This window comes from Bactrocera dorsalis, chromosome 5 (assembly GCF_023373825.1).
Source record: "Bactrocera dorsalis isolate Fly_Bdor chromosome 5, ASM2337382v1, whole genome shotgun sequence".
Classification (NCBI taxonomy): Eukaryota; Metazoa; Arthropoda; class Insecta; order Diptera; family Tephritidae; genus Bactrocera; species Bactrocera dorsalis.
The window spans coordinates 8,762,732-8,782,489 of record NC_064307.1 but is presented as its reverse complement, the minus strand read 5'-3'; the positions used below and the strand labels follow the sequence as shown (position 1 = coordinate 8,782,489).

The 19,758-nt window shown below is 38.6% G+C and overlaps 1 protein-coding gene across 13 annotated transcripts in view; it reads right to left on the bottom strand.

Annotated features, from left to right (window-relative positions):
* LOC105231469 (uncharacterized) overlaps nt 1-19,758 on the bottom strand; it is a 165,686-nt gene that overhangs the window by 7,076 nt on the left and 138,852 nt on the right. For all 13 annotated transcript variants that reach the window (XM_049458388.1, XM_049458392.1, XM_049458391.1 and 10 more), the window contains one exon: nt 10,044-10,246. In XM_049458388.1, coding sequence (XP_049314345.1) covers nt 10,044-10,246 — 203 coding nt within the window. The remainder of the gene's footprint in view (nt 1-10,043; nt 10,247-19,758) is intronic.

Genomic DNA, 19,758 nt, shown 5'->3' with positions numbered 1-19,758 from the left:
TATATTTGGAATTATACACAGGAATGTGCAGAGAGAATGTTCTGCCGCAGAGGTTAAGTAAGCATAATTTGGGCTGCCGAGGGCTTTGGGGTTCAACTAAAAACATAATTTAGTCAGAAAAATCTCAATTTTTGAAATGCATTAAAAATGTACTTACAAAAATACTTGAATTTGAATAGAAGAAAGCTCTGGAGCATTTAAACAAGCTTGAAAGAGCGAGTAAGACAAACAATTCGGTGGAGCTGAGATTTTTAACACTCAAGCACAGCAAATAAATTTGTATAATTATTAAAGTCAAGTGGATGAAGCTATTCGAAAACATCCTCTTAAATTACTTAATTCAAACCTTTAATTATGCAATTTTTTTCTTCTGGAGATTCGCTTTATCTTGATGGGAAACAATTCTTGCCTATTATGCTTGCGAATTTTAACTCAATTTGTGTTCGCGTGCAGCATGAAACTTTCTCGCATAGGGAATTAAAAGCGCAGTTGCACTGCACAGCACCATTTTTTTCTTTGATTACATTAATATGTCTTCAGGTAAAAATTTGACTAACCGGCGGCTTACCTGTTTCCACTATTACATACTTTACAATTACATAATTTACAACGAGTAGCTTTATTCCACAACTTTTTGCATGCAATCTAAACGCAGGCATTAATGTACCCATACAGTATCTATAAAAAGTACGTAGACAATGATTGCAAATCTACGAAGACACGCTATGTTTATCACCCACTCAGTGGGACCGAAATCCCCAATATTAACTGGCTGAATATCAAAAATTGTCGTTTATTACTCACACAGATAACGATCGTCTCCCGCCTGCCTGTTGGTGCTAAGTGCAGGGGGTTGTGTGTTGTGGAGAATGTTCGGCTGTAGTAAAAGAAACAAGTTTGCACGTGTGTTTGCGCATTTATGGGTATTTGATTTTATGTGACTTTGCAATGTTTTACGACGAGGAAGGCACATAAAAACTTGTCTCTCTTATGTTACACTTTGTCTGCATGTAACAGCCAATGACAATAAAAAAACGGCTCTTGAAGTGTAAGCTTTGGTGCATACTTATTTGCAAAATGGACACACACACATTAACATTTCGTGCATGGAATTAAAAGAATCCTTGTGCCAAGAGAGACAGCTCACTGGTAACGCACTCGAGAAAGAAGAATTTTTAACAAAGACAACAGTTTAAATCACTTCAACGAAAGTTTGCTATGAAAGCTAGATAAATATATTTAATCTCGAGCTGAAGTGACGAATATAAGGTAAACTGCCTTTAACTTCTATGACTTTGCTAATTGCTGAACATTTGATTTGCGTGCTTCAGCCAATTCGGCATAATTTTACAAATAATAATATATACTTTTTATAATAAATACACATTTGAGGGTTGAAGCAAACATAGAAGTCGCTTTATGAAATCGCTCAGGGTCGAAGCAAATGTAGAAGTCACTTTAGGGCAGACACAAACACGCGAAAGCTCCAGCAAAGCGTCTCAGACAATGCCTAGTCTTAAGCCGTTGTTTCTTTGCCAGAATGCAATGTTTTTCTTGCCAAAAAAGCTTCGTACTGAAATAACATTTTCCATTGTTTGCCCGTATTTGAGCGTGTTCGTGTGTGTTTGTTTGTCCGTGCTGTGCTTCTTACATTTTTACGGCATTCAGTTCAGGCACACGTGCGCATCGCTTAAACCGGTATTTGTGTTTTGCCATTCAATTGTTTTTGTGGTTGCTGTTTTTGTTGTTTTATTTTCAAACGACAGTTTGTTTGCACTGGTGTCATTATTATTTTGCGGCACATCTTCACTCCGCTTTTTATTTGACTGCATTATTTGCTCGTTCTTATTGCTATTGTTGCACGAACTGTTATTATGTATACAATTTTCCTGATCGAAAATTATGATTGCGAACAATAAACGCGAAAAAATGGCCAAAGTGGAAAAATCACCAGTGCCAGCGTGACAGCGTGCAGTGCCATCTCGGTTATGCAATATATTTTATGTTCGCTTGATATGACAATGGCATGTAGCGAGGGTGGAGAGGGCGAGGCGTCGCATGGTGCGCGGCCAGGGGCGGCGACAATTCATGTCTGACATTTTTCGAAGCCGGAAGCGGCTCTAATTCTTCAGCGCCGCATCGAGACGGTTGGCAACGCCGCTACATACATATCAGGTTTTGCGAAAATTCTGGAGGTGTCCTTTCCAATTGTCAAAACGTACAAACAAAAAGGTTTACTATACCTTACTCTTATTTTTGACTCATCTCCCCTTGAATTTGACATTTTTGTCGTTTATAGCGCCTTTATTTGCCCTTATTGGCCGCGCGGTTCATTGCAATAGTATTACAAGGCATACAAAGGCAAACATCACAAAGCGTTTAAACTTTTTTATTGCCCATATAAGGCAGAGTATGAGTGAGTTCTATATTCTATTACTTACTCAAGGTATCTTGGTTAGGGCTGACGCTTCATTAGCCGCATTGCCTACCTCACCTTAATAACTTCCGCATCAACGACCTTTTGTGCGCATATTTTGGTAAACCTTGAAAGCTTTCGTTGTCTGCTTTGTGTTGGCCGTTGTTCCTAACAGCAGGTTTTAGGCCGTATGCTTTCACACCTAACCCCATCAATGAAAGTTTCCTTGTATTTTTAAACACATTAGCGAAATTTCCTTCGTTCATCTGCCAAAAATAAAGTTTCGCGATAAACAAACGCTACTTTTACGCGGGAAAAGGCCACTTACATACATGGTTTGGACGCCGAGCAGTTGTTGTTAAACTGTAACATATTTTTCAATAATCAAAGCAGGTTTCGTCACTAGCATCATTCAGCCCTGAGCTGGATTTATGCAAAAATCTACTTTGTAACAACATTAACTTCCGGTAAAAAATGCCACGTACATGTGTTTGTGTGTGCCGCTTTAAAGAGCAACATGCAATGGCTTTGGGCGCAATAATAATTGCATTTCGACTCTTCAATTATTTCTCAGTTATAATTGTGTGGGCACTTTTTATTGCATAACAACACCGTTGGTTTTGCCAAATATTTACATTAAATAAAAAGCCGCGTTGAGAGTAAATTTAATTTTAATGTTAAAGCCTTTTTCCACTTGCACCAAGCATCGCCGCCACGAAAGCAGGCAAATGAGCGGTTTTTTCTGTTCGTGTGCGTTTGTGGCTGCAATTTACTCACCCGCCTTTTTGTTTATTCGCCGCGTTTTTTAACTTGCTCGCATTTTTTCAGTGTTTATATGCAACGGAATACGTGAAAAAGTTATTGTGGAGTATTTTTTTAACGGTAACGTATCCGCAATTACAAATTCACTCAGTCGTTCCGTCACTCAGTTGCGCGGACGTGCGTTTTTCGGGAGGGCGGTGCGTGCGATTGTGCACATTGATTTGGTTTGTCCCTTTAAATGCACTTTTGTCAGCCTGGCATTTTCACATTTTCACGCGTGTTTTGCGTTCATCGCCATAAATTCCAGCCATATGAGCGGCAATACGGCCATTTCGGCGCGGACGGGGGCGCGTGAATGCGGAGCGGTGTGTTGGTAGCCATTCACGCCTATATTATCTGCACGTGTGTGCGTTTATTGTCATCAGTGTGGCGGTTTTTTCATTACACATGTGCATATTTATTGTTTGACCACTGCAATTGTGGTTGCACTGTGTGCAAATATTCATACTTACTTACTTACATACATAAGTACACTCGTTGATGTCGTACATGATCATTGTCGTGCGAATGCATATGGTTAATTTGCCTTTTTGGGCTGTGTTTGAATGCGCCTACGTGTGATATTTGCAGACAAGTGCACAAAAGCATGCTGAACAATTGAGTGAGGCATCTTGGATTTCGATCTATTGATGGAATGACTAAAGAGCTTCACCGCAGTATACACTTTTGAATATTTTTATTGACGAAGTTAAGACATATTTGAATCAAGGGTTTCCCAACGAAAGCAAACATCATGGTAGATGTGCATAGCAGCTGCAATACATAGCTTACGCACACAACAGGGCGGATGAGTAACATTTGGTACAGATTTGTATACCAAAAGAAGAATAGAAGTAAATATTGAGTAGTCGAAAAAGTCTTTTCGTATATCTAATCAAATTTTAACTTATTTTTTTATACTTATCATAATAAATCAATAAATAAACAAATGTGTACCATTTTGGTCAATCAGTATTACAGTTATTTAGTTGCCACTTGGATAGTGGCAAAACCCATGATTGTAAGCCAAGCGTGTTTTTGAAATTTTCGGATTTTTCATGTCATTTTAACACTGAGTAAAGTGCGGCAATAATCCGTTTATGTGGCACATAGAGAATAGTAAAGATCTTTGTTGTTTATTTATGAGTTGCAGGATATCACTTTAATGTCCTAATGGAATTTCGGGTAGTGAAGGCCTTTCATTGCAGCAGGCCCAGTTAGCGGCGCAGCATTTTTCGACAAAAAATAATAAATAATAGATTGTTTGTGTATACATTTTACTGTTGTTTACTTGCTTTCGCTTGCTAACTGTTGCAATCAACTACAAACTTGATGCTGCAGCCATTTCCTTGGTGGTTATTGTTACCTACGGTGCCTGTGAGGCATGCATTTCGCGCGCTGCCTTTGGGTCGCGAAATGAAAATATCAAAAATTCAACAATTCGTTAGTGCGCCTGTAGTGAGCGGCCGCAACAAATCCGCCGCTGCCACTGCCGCCGCTCAATCGAAAGCTGGCGTGTGGAATTGATGCTGGCTTGCACTCTTGTAGTTGTTGGCAAGCAAGAGCTATGTGTGTGCGCAATATGTTGCATTTGTGGCATCAACACCAGCGGGAGCACTCGTTCTTTGCAATGTTCGCACGCTATTTTTATTTTACTCTCAATTACATGTGCGCGCATGTACATGCAGATATGTTGCATGAACGTGCCATGCGCTTTCACTATCATTCAGATACATACACATGTGGATTTCTGCCATATTTCACACTCTCTTGACCGGGCATTTGCTTGCCGCGTAATTATTTTCCACCTTTGTGTCAAGCGGCGCATCGGCGGAGGCTCTGTGGGTGTATGAGCGATTTCGCGATTGCCGGCATGCCCGCGTGCTGCCATTAACTTGTCTATATGTTTGCACAAACACAAGAACGTTTGCATGAACTACTGTCAATTTGACTGGCGCCTTCCACTTCATTTCGCCAACTGTCACACATACCTAACTACATACATATAAATATGCGCGAACGCATGTTTGCTGCGAATACTGCCTGGCACTCACTCATACTTGCGCTCACACTTAATCAACGGGCATAAATACATTATGCAAATTTAATATGAATTGCAAAAGTCTCACTCGTCACTGTTGCTGTGCATTTTGCCATCGCGCTGCCGCAGCTTCAACGCATGCCAACGCATTCGCCTAGATGGGCAGCTTGTGGCTCGCGAGAGCATACGCAGCGCAGCAACACATCGACTGCTGGCTGCTATAGGCGGAATTCTGATGGAATTCGTCATTTGTGGGTGCTGGCTGGGGCAATTCGGTTAGCTGGGCCAGCGAAATGCTAGTGGCTTTAATAATTCGTGTTACGTATACGCCATGCTGTCATTGTGAATTAATGTGCGCTGACGTAGAAACACTACACACCACACCGTAAGTTCTTTCGCATACATTACATATAATGTCGTATAAAAGCATTATATTACCAAGTGTATACACAAGTTATAAGAAATAATATTTTCTATTTCTCTCTTCGATAGTTGCCATTGACTTTTTCAACAAAATATATATGTATCAAATAAAATAGAGCTTCGCAATGTTGGCGCTGACGGTCAATAATTATCATTAAATACTGCACTTAAATTACCTTTGCAAGAACTGATTTGAAAAACTGATTCACGAAAAATGACAGACTTTTTGATTTTTTGAAAATTATTCGTTCTTGCAAGCCTTAATTCTCCACGTGTTTTATTTAATGATGCCAATCATCTGATAGTAAATAAAATTTCACTACTACTACTACTCATACCCTAAATAAAGCATTTAGTAAAAAATTTGAGCATTCACGGTATAAGATCTGTACAAATGCCCGCATAATAGGCAGATGGGGCTTAGTCAGCCAGGCTTTCTGCCAAACAAACGTGATGGGAAGCTGTAAGTTTGCCATTTTATTGTTGCATTGCTGCAGTGGCAGTCGTTAGATCCTTTGTTGGATTTTTGCTTAATTTCAGTCATATTTTCCGTTTAACGTCTCCCACGGGGCCTATTTAAGCGCTCGTTAACTTTCCCATGACCAACTCATTTATGGCAGCTGCAAAGCACTCGCAGATCCATACAAATGCGCACTTACGAGTCAACACATCACACATCCTACATAATGGCTGTGTAAGCTTGCGGAGTTGTAAGCATAAATACATATTTCCATATATGTGTGCGCGTATGCCGACATAACACACTCCACGTTCATGCCAAATGTTTCATTCATCTCGGCGTACATCTGTGCTCACATAGTATGCATATGAGGAATTATTATTGACAAATGATTTTGACGCAAAGAAGGAAAGAAACATAACTTGGTTATTAGCAGTGAATTAACTAAGCGGTGTATGGAGTACAGCGTCGGGCAACAAGCTTCTTTAAGGACAATGTAGCTGGTTTAGTTTTGAAGCCTTGTAAAGTATAGTACAAAAATTACCGATTTATGTACTTTTGTATATGCGGGACCTAAGTCAGCTACGAACTTAACTACTTACAGCTAAGTCCAGCGTGCTTTCCGCTGCACTTAAGCAACTTTTGTACCTACGTACATACGCGAGCATATTCCCAAGGCCGCCAGCATGAGCGGATGTGGCCCCTTTGGTGCATGCTTCGAAGATTTGCGCCTTGGCTTAACTATTATTAAGTGTCCAACTATTTACAAGTAAGGGAATAATTTATGAGCCCAAACCGTACTTGGCTGCAGTGGAGAAAGTTTTAAAGCGAAACAAAGAGAAGCTGCCCCAATAGAATGCCGAAAAGGACAGCGTGCCTTACACCCTTTGTTCTAGAAAATAATTAATACACACACGTTTTTAACCGTTTATATGTGTTGGCTACATATAATATATACTATATACACGCATGTACATATGAGAAGACACGATGAGTGGCATCCAGGTCCCTTACGTTCGTGTGTGTTTACGGACAGGAATGCTCGCAAATTACCATTGTGTTAGTGTTAATTACTGAGTTATGCCAACGCGAAGCTACTGCGGAGCACAGTGCTTGGGGTGGCTTTTAGATACGCTTATAAAGGGGGGTAAGGCAGGGTTGGTTGCATAAATCGCAAGCCAAATAATGAATGGGCAAGACAATACAGTGAGGTACAGTTAATTGGTCGAAAGTTCATTAAGAAGTGTGGCCAAAATTTTTGGCGAAATCCCTATGTTCATGCAAGCTGCTACAATGGAAAACCGCTGGGAAAGCTCGTGCGGCGCGGCGTATGCGTAACATGGCACTCTGGGGCGCGTTGGCGCGCGCTTTTAAATTTGTCGGTTGCGGCATTTAATTTCTGCTCGTTACCTTTTAAATTGTGTCCATTTGCGGCCATTATTTTTTATGTGACAATTCGTTAAACAAATGCATGAATGCGGACTAAAAAGAATTAAACAGATTAACAAATAAATTAACTTTTGTTTGCTATGCTTTTTTTGTCTTATTTATTTGCCGCTGTAGTGACCACGAATTGCATTGTCTCCCTTGCAATTTTGCTTCATTGCCGCTTCAGCTCATCTGCGTAAGCGTGCGCGTGTGCGCATGTGCTCATTGCAATTTTGTAGTAATTCATAGTGCGAAAAATCCCATTTATTTTAATTGCCGCCATTTTTTTGTCCGCCAATAGCATTGTTGCGGTCGAAGTTTGAGGTTTCCACTACAGAAGTGTGCGGAAACTGAAACAGCGAAAAAGCCAAGGCACAAAAATACATGACGGCCGTGGATGTCCGTGTGTGTGTTACAGGCTTCTATTTGCTTTCAAATAGTCTGTTTCGGGCTAACCGAACGCAAATTTGTTTTAATGCGATGCGCGTTTTGTGCTTTGCGCCCTTGGCTATTTTAATGTTGTTTGCCAAAGTTCTTACCACCAACTCTTTTTTTTTTCAGTTGGCATGTGTGCAACGCAACGAATTGTTGCGCGCGTGATGCCGTTTGACTTTTTGTGGTGGCCGTTGAATGCCACAAAAAAATTGGCATTTTTTATTATCACCAGTTCATGCCCAGTTTTGTATGTGTGCCTTGTAATTGTTGTGCGCGCGTGAGTATTCACAAAGTTAATTTGCATAATTTACCGCTATGCGAAATGGTACAATGAGTCCCTGAAACCGAATAAACGGTGTACTTGGTGGAGAATGGAAAGATCTCACTACGAATACCATATTTGCAGACGGTTTGTTGGTCGTCTTGATCAGTTTCAGGAAGGTGGTTGATCAACGGGTTCGACCAAAGTAAGCAAAATTGGTTGGTTGGCTATTTGGAGTAAAATGAGTCTACAGCGCTTTCGTCTTCATCGACACCGAACTAATCAATAAGTTGCCAACTTGAGTTTTTAATGTTTATGATGGTGTACGGATTTGTGCAGACACAAGTACATATTCAAATGTTTATTCTTATGCCGCATAACTTCAATCAACTTTCGATCAGGGACTGAAGCAAGAGCAAGTATTTTTGATTAGTACAAATTACATCCAGAGGATCGAGAACGCGTTGACGGCGGTCCACGTCCAGGATCGACATCAATGACGTCAATAAAAATTAAAGAATTGGTGCTTAAGAATCGAAAATTAACAATCAGAGATCTTACTGGCATCGTTGGAATATCGGAAGGACCTATGGAAACTTTTTTGAAAGATCATTTGGGCTTAAGAAAAGTAAAATTACGATTGGTTCCAAAATAATTCAATTTTCTCGAAAAACAGAGTCGAGTTAACGTCTGTAAAACAATCGTTTCCAACTAACAGGATTTCATGAGACGTGTTATTACTAGCGATGAGTCTTTGATTTATGCTTAGGACCCGAAACAGACGATCAATCAGTCGACTATCGAGTCGAAGATGATGCGAAGCTGAAAAACCACAGTCAAGGATATGTTGACAGTTTTCTTCGATTATTGAGGTGGGGTGCACTTCGAATTCCTTCCAACCGACCACACTGTTAACAAAGAATAATAATTGAGGGTTATGCGACGTTTGCTCGAAGCTATTCGCAAAAAGAGGTCGGAATTATGGGCCGACTATTCTTGGTTTTTGTACCACGATAATGCACCGTCGCATATTGCATTGATTTTTCGTGAGTTTTTCACCAATATTTCAAACAATATCGTGGCGCAAGCACCGCATTCGTCTGATTTAGCTACGTGTGACTTTTGGCTATTCAGTAAACTCAGACGACTGGTTCGGGTAAGCCGGTTTGAGTCAATTGAAGACATTAAACGTGAATCGCCACGCGCATTGAAGACTATTTCGGAAATTGACTTTAATAACTGTTTCGAGGTTTGCAAAAAACGAGTGTATTAGGGTCAAGGAGGCTTACTTTGAGGATATTAAAGAATTAAAAATTTGAAAATTATAAACAAAGTCTTACTGAGGAAGAACAAAGTATTAAAGCTCAATATAATATCTAAAATAGCAGAGATTTAATCCAACTAAAGAACCAGGTATCAAATGGGGTTTGCAATGGGAAAATGTGCAATAACAAAATTAAAAGATATGTACAAGGGATTAATCATTATTTCGATATGTGTGCATATATATACAATATTTACATATTTAGAGCGCTATTTACAAATGTTACTGAAGGCCAGTCGATAAAACATTGGTATAATTTGTGGGGTTGAGAGCTCAGTAGTTTTTGCAGGCGTTATTCATACTTCGCTATTTCGTTAAGTCACTGTACAAGGTTTAATAATCTTGCTCCGAACTTGACTCCTCGTTTGTGTGTATTTGTATTTTAGTTGGTAACCGCTTTTAATTTAGTTTAATTTGTAATGCGTAAAATGCATTGGCAACTGCTGTAATTACCTGGTTGGCTGGCGCAGCTGGCTGCTGTTGTTGTTGCTGTTGAAGTGGCTGCTGCTGCTGCTGCAAGTGTTGTGGCGGCTGCTGTTGTCCTTGCTGTTGTTGTATCGAGCCTGACACCGGGTAGTGGCCAGAGGTTGGTTGGGGCGTGAATTCCCTTACAACGCGCTCCTCGGATACCGGCGGCCAAGCAACGCGCTTATAACCTGGGATAAAGAGAGAGAGAGCGCGATTAGAAAACTGTTTTGGCGACATAAAATATTCCCGAAAATGCTTTTTATAATGATACTATGCCATAATGAACTAGGGACATAACAAGTGCTTTGTGTGTATGTTTTCATGAGTGTAAGGAGCTAAAACGATGACATCTATATTTTTATTAATTATAAAGAAGACCAAGGCTTTGAAAGGGTCCTGCATTCAAAACTGTTCGTGCTAAATATGATATATTACAGTGGAGATACAAAAAAAAGATTCAAACTCGAGAGAAGTAATGGTAATTGTATCAATTCTGGCTTTTGTTTCATTTTCCGTTGTGAGTTAAGAATTGTTTTAATCTTTTTACGCTGCTATTGTATCTTGGTAGCGGATACATTAATACTTTTTCCACTCGTCAGCGCAAACGTTGTGCAAAAAGTATTGAGGATCCTTTAAAACAAAATATTTGTAACTGGATATCTCGCTTGTCGCTCAGCAAGGGCGCAGCTTGAAAAGCTGCCTTTGCCAGACATGTCACTCATGACGGACCAGTGACCAAGTTGCGCTCGCAAAAACGATGCTTGGGTAGACTGATGTCCAACGATACCAACTGGTCTTTTGTGCTGGTAATTTTTGTTGTTATCTTTTGATGTGGGAACATTTTTTGTTCATGTTCAATGGTTTTAAAAGCTATCCCTTCCCATGCTGAATTCATACAAAGCACCCGCACAAATTCATTAGTTTTTACCCCAAGAATATTTCTATTCGGTTTTGCTGTTATGTGTTTATTGTTACTGAGAACACTGGTTTCAAATTTAGATTTCTTGATTTGTTTTTTTTTTTTGCTACAAATTTGTGATATTTTTCATATCAGAGCTACCCCTGTTCTAACTCGAATTAATTTAATTTTTTCTTCCCAACTTCCGTTTTCCATTTTCATTCGCTGTTTTCATTTGCATTCAACTATAAGTGTGTTTTTTACAATTATGCATTTCGGTTTCAGAGGGTCATTCGCATTCCCACAAATATTATAGTTCGAAAGTGCTTGTGAATTACATGCTTCCTCGGTATTCTACAACCGTTCGAATTGATAGTTTTGTAAGCAAATTAAATGATGTGACATAAATACATATATCTTTATATGAATGTATGTGTGTGGAGTAACCCTGACGTTCACTTCTTTTTGAATGACGAATACTTTAAAAACCACTTCTGTGCGATTTTGTGCCAAGGGTGGAGTGGCATTGGTTTGAGTGAAAGTTCATTATTCCAGAAAAGTTTCCCCCTCCCAAAAAAAAATTCATAAATTTCTATTATTTGGGCTGAGAGCGGAACCAGTGCAATTAGTTCAATTCGGATATAAATAAGTAGCGCCATTAATTAGTTAAGCGTCGCTAATAAATTCTTCGATATTGGCATTTCACTTAAATTTATAAACCATTAATAGGAATTTATGATTTAACACACACATACATACATATTTTGAATTATGTTATATGCGCTTTTGGGCATATATGTTATAACATAAACACACACATATAATAATTAACGGATACGAGTATAATAACTGTTTCATTGCAATTATAACCACAAGGCCAGTGTAGCCGTAAACAAACTGCAAAGAAACGTATGAATTACCGGAAAATAAATCGATTGCTTTGTTGTAATTAAAGTGAGAGTTCAAGTGAAGCGCGCACGTAAATGTACAAGCAGACCACGACTTGCAACCTCAACCGCATTTCAGCAGCTCTGTGGCGGTCATAAATTCCCCATAAATTCGAGGCGGACGCAACGTCAATACACTTACAGCGCACATTCCTTACATATGTGTGATTTATGGCATCGACGGGCAAGGTCGCCGTTGGCTAAAGGTACGAGCGCACACTGTTGTTAAATACAACGGACGTGTAAAGAATGCACATTCATTGCTGCCAAACAGGAGCTAACTACTCCACCCAAAATATGAACAAAATATGAATATGTGAGGGTTCGTCGCTCACAGTCATACGCAAGTGTATGGTTGACCATAGATGTTACAAAACTTTTAACGGTTTCGCTACTATTTATTGGCAACACAATGTTAATATGTGTATGTATGTGCATATATCAATAGGGTGCGATTTCTGAATTTATTTGTTGAGCACTGTCCTTACAATGCAATCCATTTTTTCTATTTTTCTAATATAGTACATTATAGAAATTAGTATACATTATGTTGCTTCGTACTAAATCAGAAATCTGCATGTGGCTACCCGCCTCCAATCGGTTCTAATTACATTGACCCGCATAGATCCAAATGTTCTACAATGCTTTAGAACCATAATTTAGCACCTGACACTAACTGGTTAAATCGTGGTTAAAGATAAATAAGATCTCGCTGTTCCAATTGAAACCCGCTTTGAAACGAACCATCAAATTTGTTGTCGTTTTTCGGTGCGTTTGCATTGTTGGTATGAGAAGCTGTTGTTATCCGACTACTGTTAGACGAGTATTTACGTTTACAACGCCACTGTGGCGCCAGCCTACCTACAGACCTGAGTTTCCACCTAGTTTTTTTTTCTTTTTTTGTTTTGCAGGCATAAAGAAATGCTTATTATTAGATTTGCAGAATTGTGAGACAACAAAACGCTGCACATAAATCGAAGAAACCGTGCGAAAGTAGTTGCGTGGGCCACAGAGCAGTAATACACACATTTTTGGCAGGCAATTACGCATTTTTCTTCAAATTTGTTTGCGCATTGAAATCGGAAAAATAAACGTTCTTTTGCCGTTGCCGTTAGGAAAGGCAATAAATTGTGCGCCTTGCAAGCGTCTATTCTATAAATGTTGTATGAACAATAAAAGATTTTGCGGATGCTCGGCTCATGTAATAAAAAGCTATTTGCATTGGCATTTGGATATGTGAAATCAACCGTTATACCGCACATATACACATTTGTAAATGCCTGCGGAATGCTTATTTTTTTCCAAGTATAATTTTTAAGTATTAATTTATGATTAATATTGTGTGTACGTGTGCAGAAAACTAAGAGCCAGACAATAAAAGGCGCGCTGCTGTGCGAGTCGCTTACACGCGTTCAAAGAAGTAGGATACAGAAGTATGTAACTACAATTCGGCTCAAATTAATGGGTGCAACATATCCCTGAAGTAATGGAGCTGTAGCTTTTCACAAAATATTTGAAGGAGGTATGTGGAAGTATTTTCTTGTGGAATAATGTAATAAAGGTTTTTTTTTTATTCAGGTTACATCAGGCACACGTATCTTTAACCTATTTTGGTGGGATTGAAATGGTAAATGGAGTTTCCTCCATTTTTTTCGGATTTCAACTTTTATTTTCTTGTTCAACTGTTTCTAAAATCGAAGTTATAGTGCAAACAGAACACCTCGTTTCGGATTTATTCAGTTGAGCGACAGTGTAAATGTTATAAGAGCATATAAAACAGCTATACATACAAATAAATATTTGATAATAGACGTTGATTATAGTTTTGTGCAAACTTAAAACCTTGTAACCTTATGCAAATACAAATATGAAGGGAAAGTTGGGAATCATACAAGTACTGTATACACCACAGAAATCATCAAGTGAAGAATTCAAATGACCAAGATTTTCCCACCAATGACAACTCGCTGCGTAAAAGCTTTAAAAAGTTTACTTAATATGTGCTGATGCTATTTAGTCAAGGCGTTTGTTATGATAGCTGTAGTCTATCGACAGCAGCGCAGTGATTGCCATATCACTTTGCGGATGCTCAACCGAATTAGACTCAAAGTGTAGGCACAGAAACCGTACAACCATGCCCAGAAGTGGCGCACGTATACCAATCATTCATACTCACACGCCACGCAACAAATGGACGCTGCAAACAACGCATGCCAAATGCTGTGCGCTTGCCTAACATAATCCCGACAGCTATAATAGCATTACCTGACATATATGTATTTACGCATGTATGTTATGTGTGTGGCCACGAGTAGCTGGTTGGCAGTGTGACTGTGTGTGCATGTCGCAATGAATGTTATTGTCCGAATGAACGAATGAATGAATGAATGCCTGGTCGAATGAGTGAAATGCCTAAGAGTGGTAATTTGCGGATATCCGTTTTGTTTTCATATCGATGAACGTGCCTGGTGCGCAAATGTGCGAAAATTCATAGTAAATGACTGGCTGCAAAGCATGCTGGCTGCTGTCAATACGACCGATTGCTAGCGTTTGTTTGCGCGTGTGCGCCACTCGGCATAGGAGGCACGTAGGCTGGCCAACACCTTGTACGCGCGGCCAACGCCACAGACAAGCAGACCAACAAAGCTAACTGCTAAGTACGCTTGCGTGTGTGTGACTGTATAACCGCAACTAGCTAGCTGCCCGATTACGGCACAGCATCTCCTGCTATTTGAGGTATGGACACGTGCGCATTCATACACCAATAGGCATTAAAGGATCACGCTCATTTGTGGCAACTGCAATGAGGGCGATGCTGTGTAGGCTTTGATAGACGAGCATACATCGGCGCTTACATATTGGCTGGCGCACATTTAAATGCATGACCATTGGGATACGGCTGCAGTGCCAGCTTGTTGCCCTTAACGGCTTTTCGACCTTTCATTTTCATTTAATTTTTACGCCTCCATTTGTTTTCTTTTTCGCCTTCCCTTGCACTCGCACCTTGCCGCCGTTGCCAGCGCTATGAATCCCCAAGTAAATATAAAGCATGTTTATTGTGTGTACACAGGCTTCCCGTTATGTGGCGTATGCGTGCGTTATACATACATATGTGTACAGCTATGTGTTTGCGTGTCTTCAGGTGTAAACGAATCGAAACTTACACGTCCAGCAGCACATAATACATAATGAAATTACACACACACACCCACATACATACAAAGTAGCACGTGTGTGTGTGCGCAGATATGTGCGCGGTTGTTTGGCATTAACGGAAATTAATATTGATTGATGTTAAATTCAGTTAACGTTCACAGCTACCAATGTGGCCCCCGGGCTAAAACAAACGCCGTTATCAGCGCTGATAGCCCGCGTTCGACGCCATCAATTTCCCTATTTCACTGTTTTAATGGCCAAAAGTTAAGTGTACAAAGATGAGGCATTCAATCTCCAGCTGTCACTTTTACCCGCAATAAAACGCGCTTGGGCGGCTACTCGTAGATGCGATTACAGGCGTACACATACGCATACACACGTGTCTCTGTGTGTGTGTGTGCGGTGTATCCATATCACATTCACACTGCTCTAATTTTCTAACCTGCTGACCCTGTGCTGTTTAGACCTTTGGCCTTCGCCGACTCCCTGTTATGGTATGTGTGAGAGTATATGTGCGGGTGTGTGTGCGTATCAGCATTGAAATAAAGAGTTTTCTGCTTGTTCTCGCCCTCGTTATTATTGGGTTATAATTTTTCAAGTGTTAAGATTTGTTGTGTCAGGCCATATTGTTTTTATTACTGCCGTTTTGTTACCCCTGGCATGCTTCGTCCATGCTTCATTGTGGCTAATGGGTTTCCTAGCATTTTGAAAGCAGCTGGCGGGGGTTTTGCAGAGTTTCTCTTCCTCTGCTGCTCGTTTGTAATAAACGTGATTTGTTGTTGATCTGCTCTGTTCACCTTTGTTAGTGAAACAGGGATTAAAGTTGTTAGTTGTGCATTTAATGTGGGCAACAAGTGATTTATTAAACAAGAATGCTAAGTAGCGTGGCTTTGGATATATGAAGCTTTTGTTTCAAATAGTGAAAAATATTTCAATTGTAATTCCGTGATTAGAAAAGGAACTAATTCTGTGATATTAAGAATTTAATAAAAACTGTGATGCCCGGATATTTTAATAATAATTATCATAAAAAATAATTTTAAGTAGCAAATGGCAAAAAACTGTTGCAATTTCTTCAAAAATATGAATTTCATTTAAAATGCTTTATATCGTTACCTAAAATAAAACCGTGTTACATTTGTAGCTTCCGCTTTTAGATATAACCAATATATTGGTTACCCGAAAAAATCTTTTCGTATTCGTTCAATAGATGTGCAGTCGTGTATTTCCAGTGCTACCAATCATATTGTGTCATACCATATAGTGTTGGAAAGGTGAGATTTTAAGCTTCATTTAACCAAAATAAAAAAAATTCGAGGAAGTTGAAAAAAGTTACAGCTGTTCAAAAATTAGTGAAAATAATGAAGAAATTCGCAATGTTTTGAAATTTTTGTATAAAAAAAGGAAGAATGCCACGACCAATGGAACTTGTGAAGTTTGGTTGAAGTTCGATTAGAAATATGAAAATACTTTTTCGACTACCAATATAACCTTTTTATAACCAAAACTCAAATTTTGTTTCAATATGAATGGTTTCTATTATAACGTTTTTTCTTCGCCTCTAAACCTATGAAAAGTGATGTTACGTTATTGTGCATTTTAGTTGACGATATATTTTATATTTATTATTTATATGGCTCTAATGCTTATTCTCCTGAGTTGTGCCTTTAGCAAGCTTACGAACAATTTATACATAAAACTATGGATTTATACTTAAAAATATATGGATTTTATATACTTTTTAAATTCATTCAGAATTTTCACTAGTCACATTCTTCTTTAATCACATTCTACAAATATTTTCTGCAACCTTCAAAGATGCGCTCGGAATTTCGCAAAAGTGCGTTTTGCTTCGATTTTTTCTTCGGTGTCCCATCCGCCCTCACTGGCATAGATTGCCAGACACTTTGAGTGTGCTCTCTTTGCGGTGAGAAATGTTTTTTGCATAGTTTATGTATAAAAAGTGCTGTTCTTTTCGCAAAAGAAGTAACGAAGTAAAACAACACAGAAAAGAAAACAGAAAGAAAGGCAAACAGCAGATGCAAGGATTGCAGAGAACATCGAGAATAAGTGAAATATGTGTAAGTAAACGACGATAAGCAGAGTACAAGGAAATTTCGCTTCAAAATGATGTTGAGTGCTCAGGAGCTTGCAGCCAAGTGCAAGCATTTTCCACTCATTAATTTCTCGCATTCCAACTTTGTAAAGTCCTTGAGCAATTTGCAGTGAAAGTCTTTGCTTACCTGCCCTCATAGGCGACTCTAAACTAAACATAAGTACAATTTAAAGTTTAAAGTCTACAGGAACGCAGACGCAAACACAGACATGCCACAGACGACTTCCAGCTTTGTTATGCATTTCGTAGAGTTGGGGGTTGAAGCCAAAATTAATTATCAAATTTTTTCTGGCATAAGTGTTATCGGTACACGAAGTGTTGGCATCAAAGGAAAATCAAATTCGTCAACGTTACAGTGCCACTTTTGTATCGACATTGTCGTCAGTCAGTGTCGTCGTCTTGAGGGAGAAGTATTTCAGCAATTGCTGTCAAAAATATACAAACCAAGCATTAGCTAAGCGTAAAATAAATAGATCGACAACAAATATACATATTTGTGAGGTCCATATGCCACACTTTGTTTTCGTCGAGTAAATTGTTTTGTGAGTGCTAATTATAGCCGCCTAAGTAAATTCTTACTCATCCGTCGCTGTGTGTGCTCGCTCATGTCTGCATCATTTTGTCGATTCACTTTTCGAATATGCATATGTGTCAATTGACATCCAATATATATGTATATTTGTAATAATTTTATGTTTTGCCGCTTTGCCTTGGTGATTTGCTATTTTAAGGTGATTTCTTCATAATCTCATTGGTAGTAGAATTACGAGGAAAGCGTTTTTGAGATGATTAATGATATTGAGCACCTTTGATATGAGTTTAAAAAAATACTTTGTATCTTTCTCTTTATAGCTTATATATTTAGACACGACAGACATATTTTATTTATATTTAGGGTGTACTTATCCTTTGCAGCTTGGTTTCAAAGAAACGTTAAATATTGTTTTGGATTAGTTTGTAGGGGAGAAATTTCTTAAAATAGTTCGGTGTCAAGTTTTTTTTAAAAGATGGAATTTTTTAAGTATTTTTACTATATGAAAATATTGTAATATTTATTTATTATACTATAAATGGAAAAGTACCGCTGAAATACCTTGCTTTAAGCCCTTCAGAAATATATTTCCGGAATGAACGACTTTGTAGATGGTAAAGAAATCGCTAAGCCTTCTGGCTTAAAATTGGAATAGATACTTTATGTATGGTATTTGCTGTAAAAGTACCGTTTGAACGCTTGTTTGCTCTAATCCAATGAAAAATATATTTCCGGAGTGAGCCACTTTGTAGATTGTAAAGGAATTGGTAAGCCTTCTGACTGGAAATTAGTATTGAGACTTTTTTGGAGAGATAATTCCAGAATTTTCTACTTTTGAGAGAGAGAGATAATTTTTTACATTTTTTTTGGTTAAATAATTTAAAAATTTTCTGCTTTTGAGAGAGAGATAATGTAGAGAGATAATTTTTTACTATTTTTGGTAAGATAATTCCACAGTTTTCTACTTTTGAGAGAGAGAAAATTTTTTACTACTATTTTGGGAAGATAAATCTACAATTTTCTACTTTTGAGAGAGAGATAATGTGGAGAGATAATTTTTTACTATTTTTTTGGTAAGATAGAGAGAGATAATTCCACAATTTTCTGCTTTTGAAATTCAACCTCGTTCTTTGTATTAAAGCAAAAATTTTCCTTTTGAGCTAAGCAAAGCAATGCAAGCTCACGTATTTCACATATTTTTACAGAAAATTTCGAATTCGGTGAGGACATAACATTTAAATTCTTTTCGCAGTCAAGCCAATGCGGTTTCCAGGGACTACCAACCAAAAATATTTTGCAACATTTTTCTAAAAGCTTCTTTTTGCAAATTTGTATTGGGAAAATAGAGAAGAGCATTGCATATTATTTGTGAGCTGTGAGCCACAGAAAAATGCGACGGTATTTTGGCACAGTTTTAGAATAAAAATAATTTCTTTTTCCGCATTTTGAGTTGAAAAATTATATGCCATTATATTGACTCCTCGAACATATGTATGATTTATGCACATGCTCGTTCATATGTTCTTATATATTTATTTATACGCAAGCATATGCATAATTTCAACGCTCATATTTCCCTCAAAACTAAAAATATTGACAATTTTCACGACAAAGCAACAGCCACAACGACCGCACCCGTCGGGACATAATTTTAGAAAAGGAGATCTGCGTGCGTTGGTAAGGCGGTTGGTGGGGTGGGCGCGTATATTTAGCGCATAAAAGTGCTACCACGCATTCATATGCTTATGCATATATACTCAATATATGTATGAATTTATATTTTTGTGAAATGAGCGAAGTGAATAAAAATTCAGAAGTGGAACATCGACAAAGATGAGCACGTCACCATAAAACACGCCAATCAAGGGGACGTGCTGAAGGTGGCGTAGACGACGGCGTAAACTTGGGGGCCGGGCGCACTTCGCACTTCACACCGACGTGTGGTCACATGATCGAAGCAGAGATATATTTTTAAATATTCACACTGAGATTTTTCAATTAATTTGGTTTCTTTTTTCTGCACAAAAGCGAGTTTATTTACTTTCGTTCAG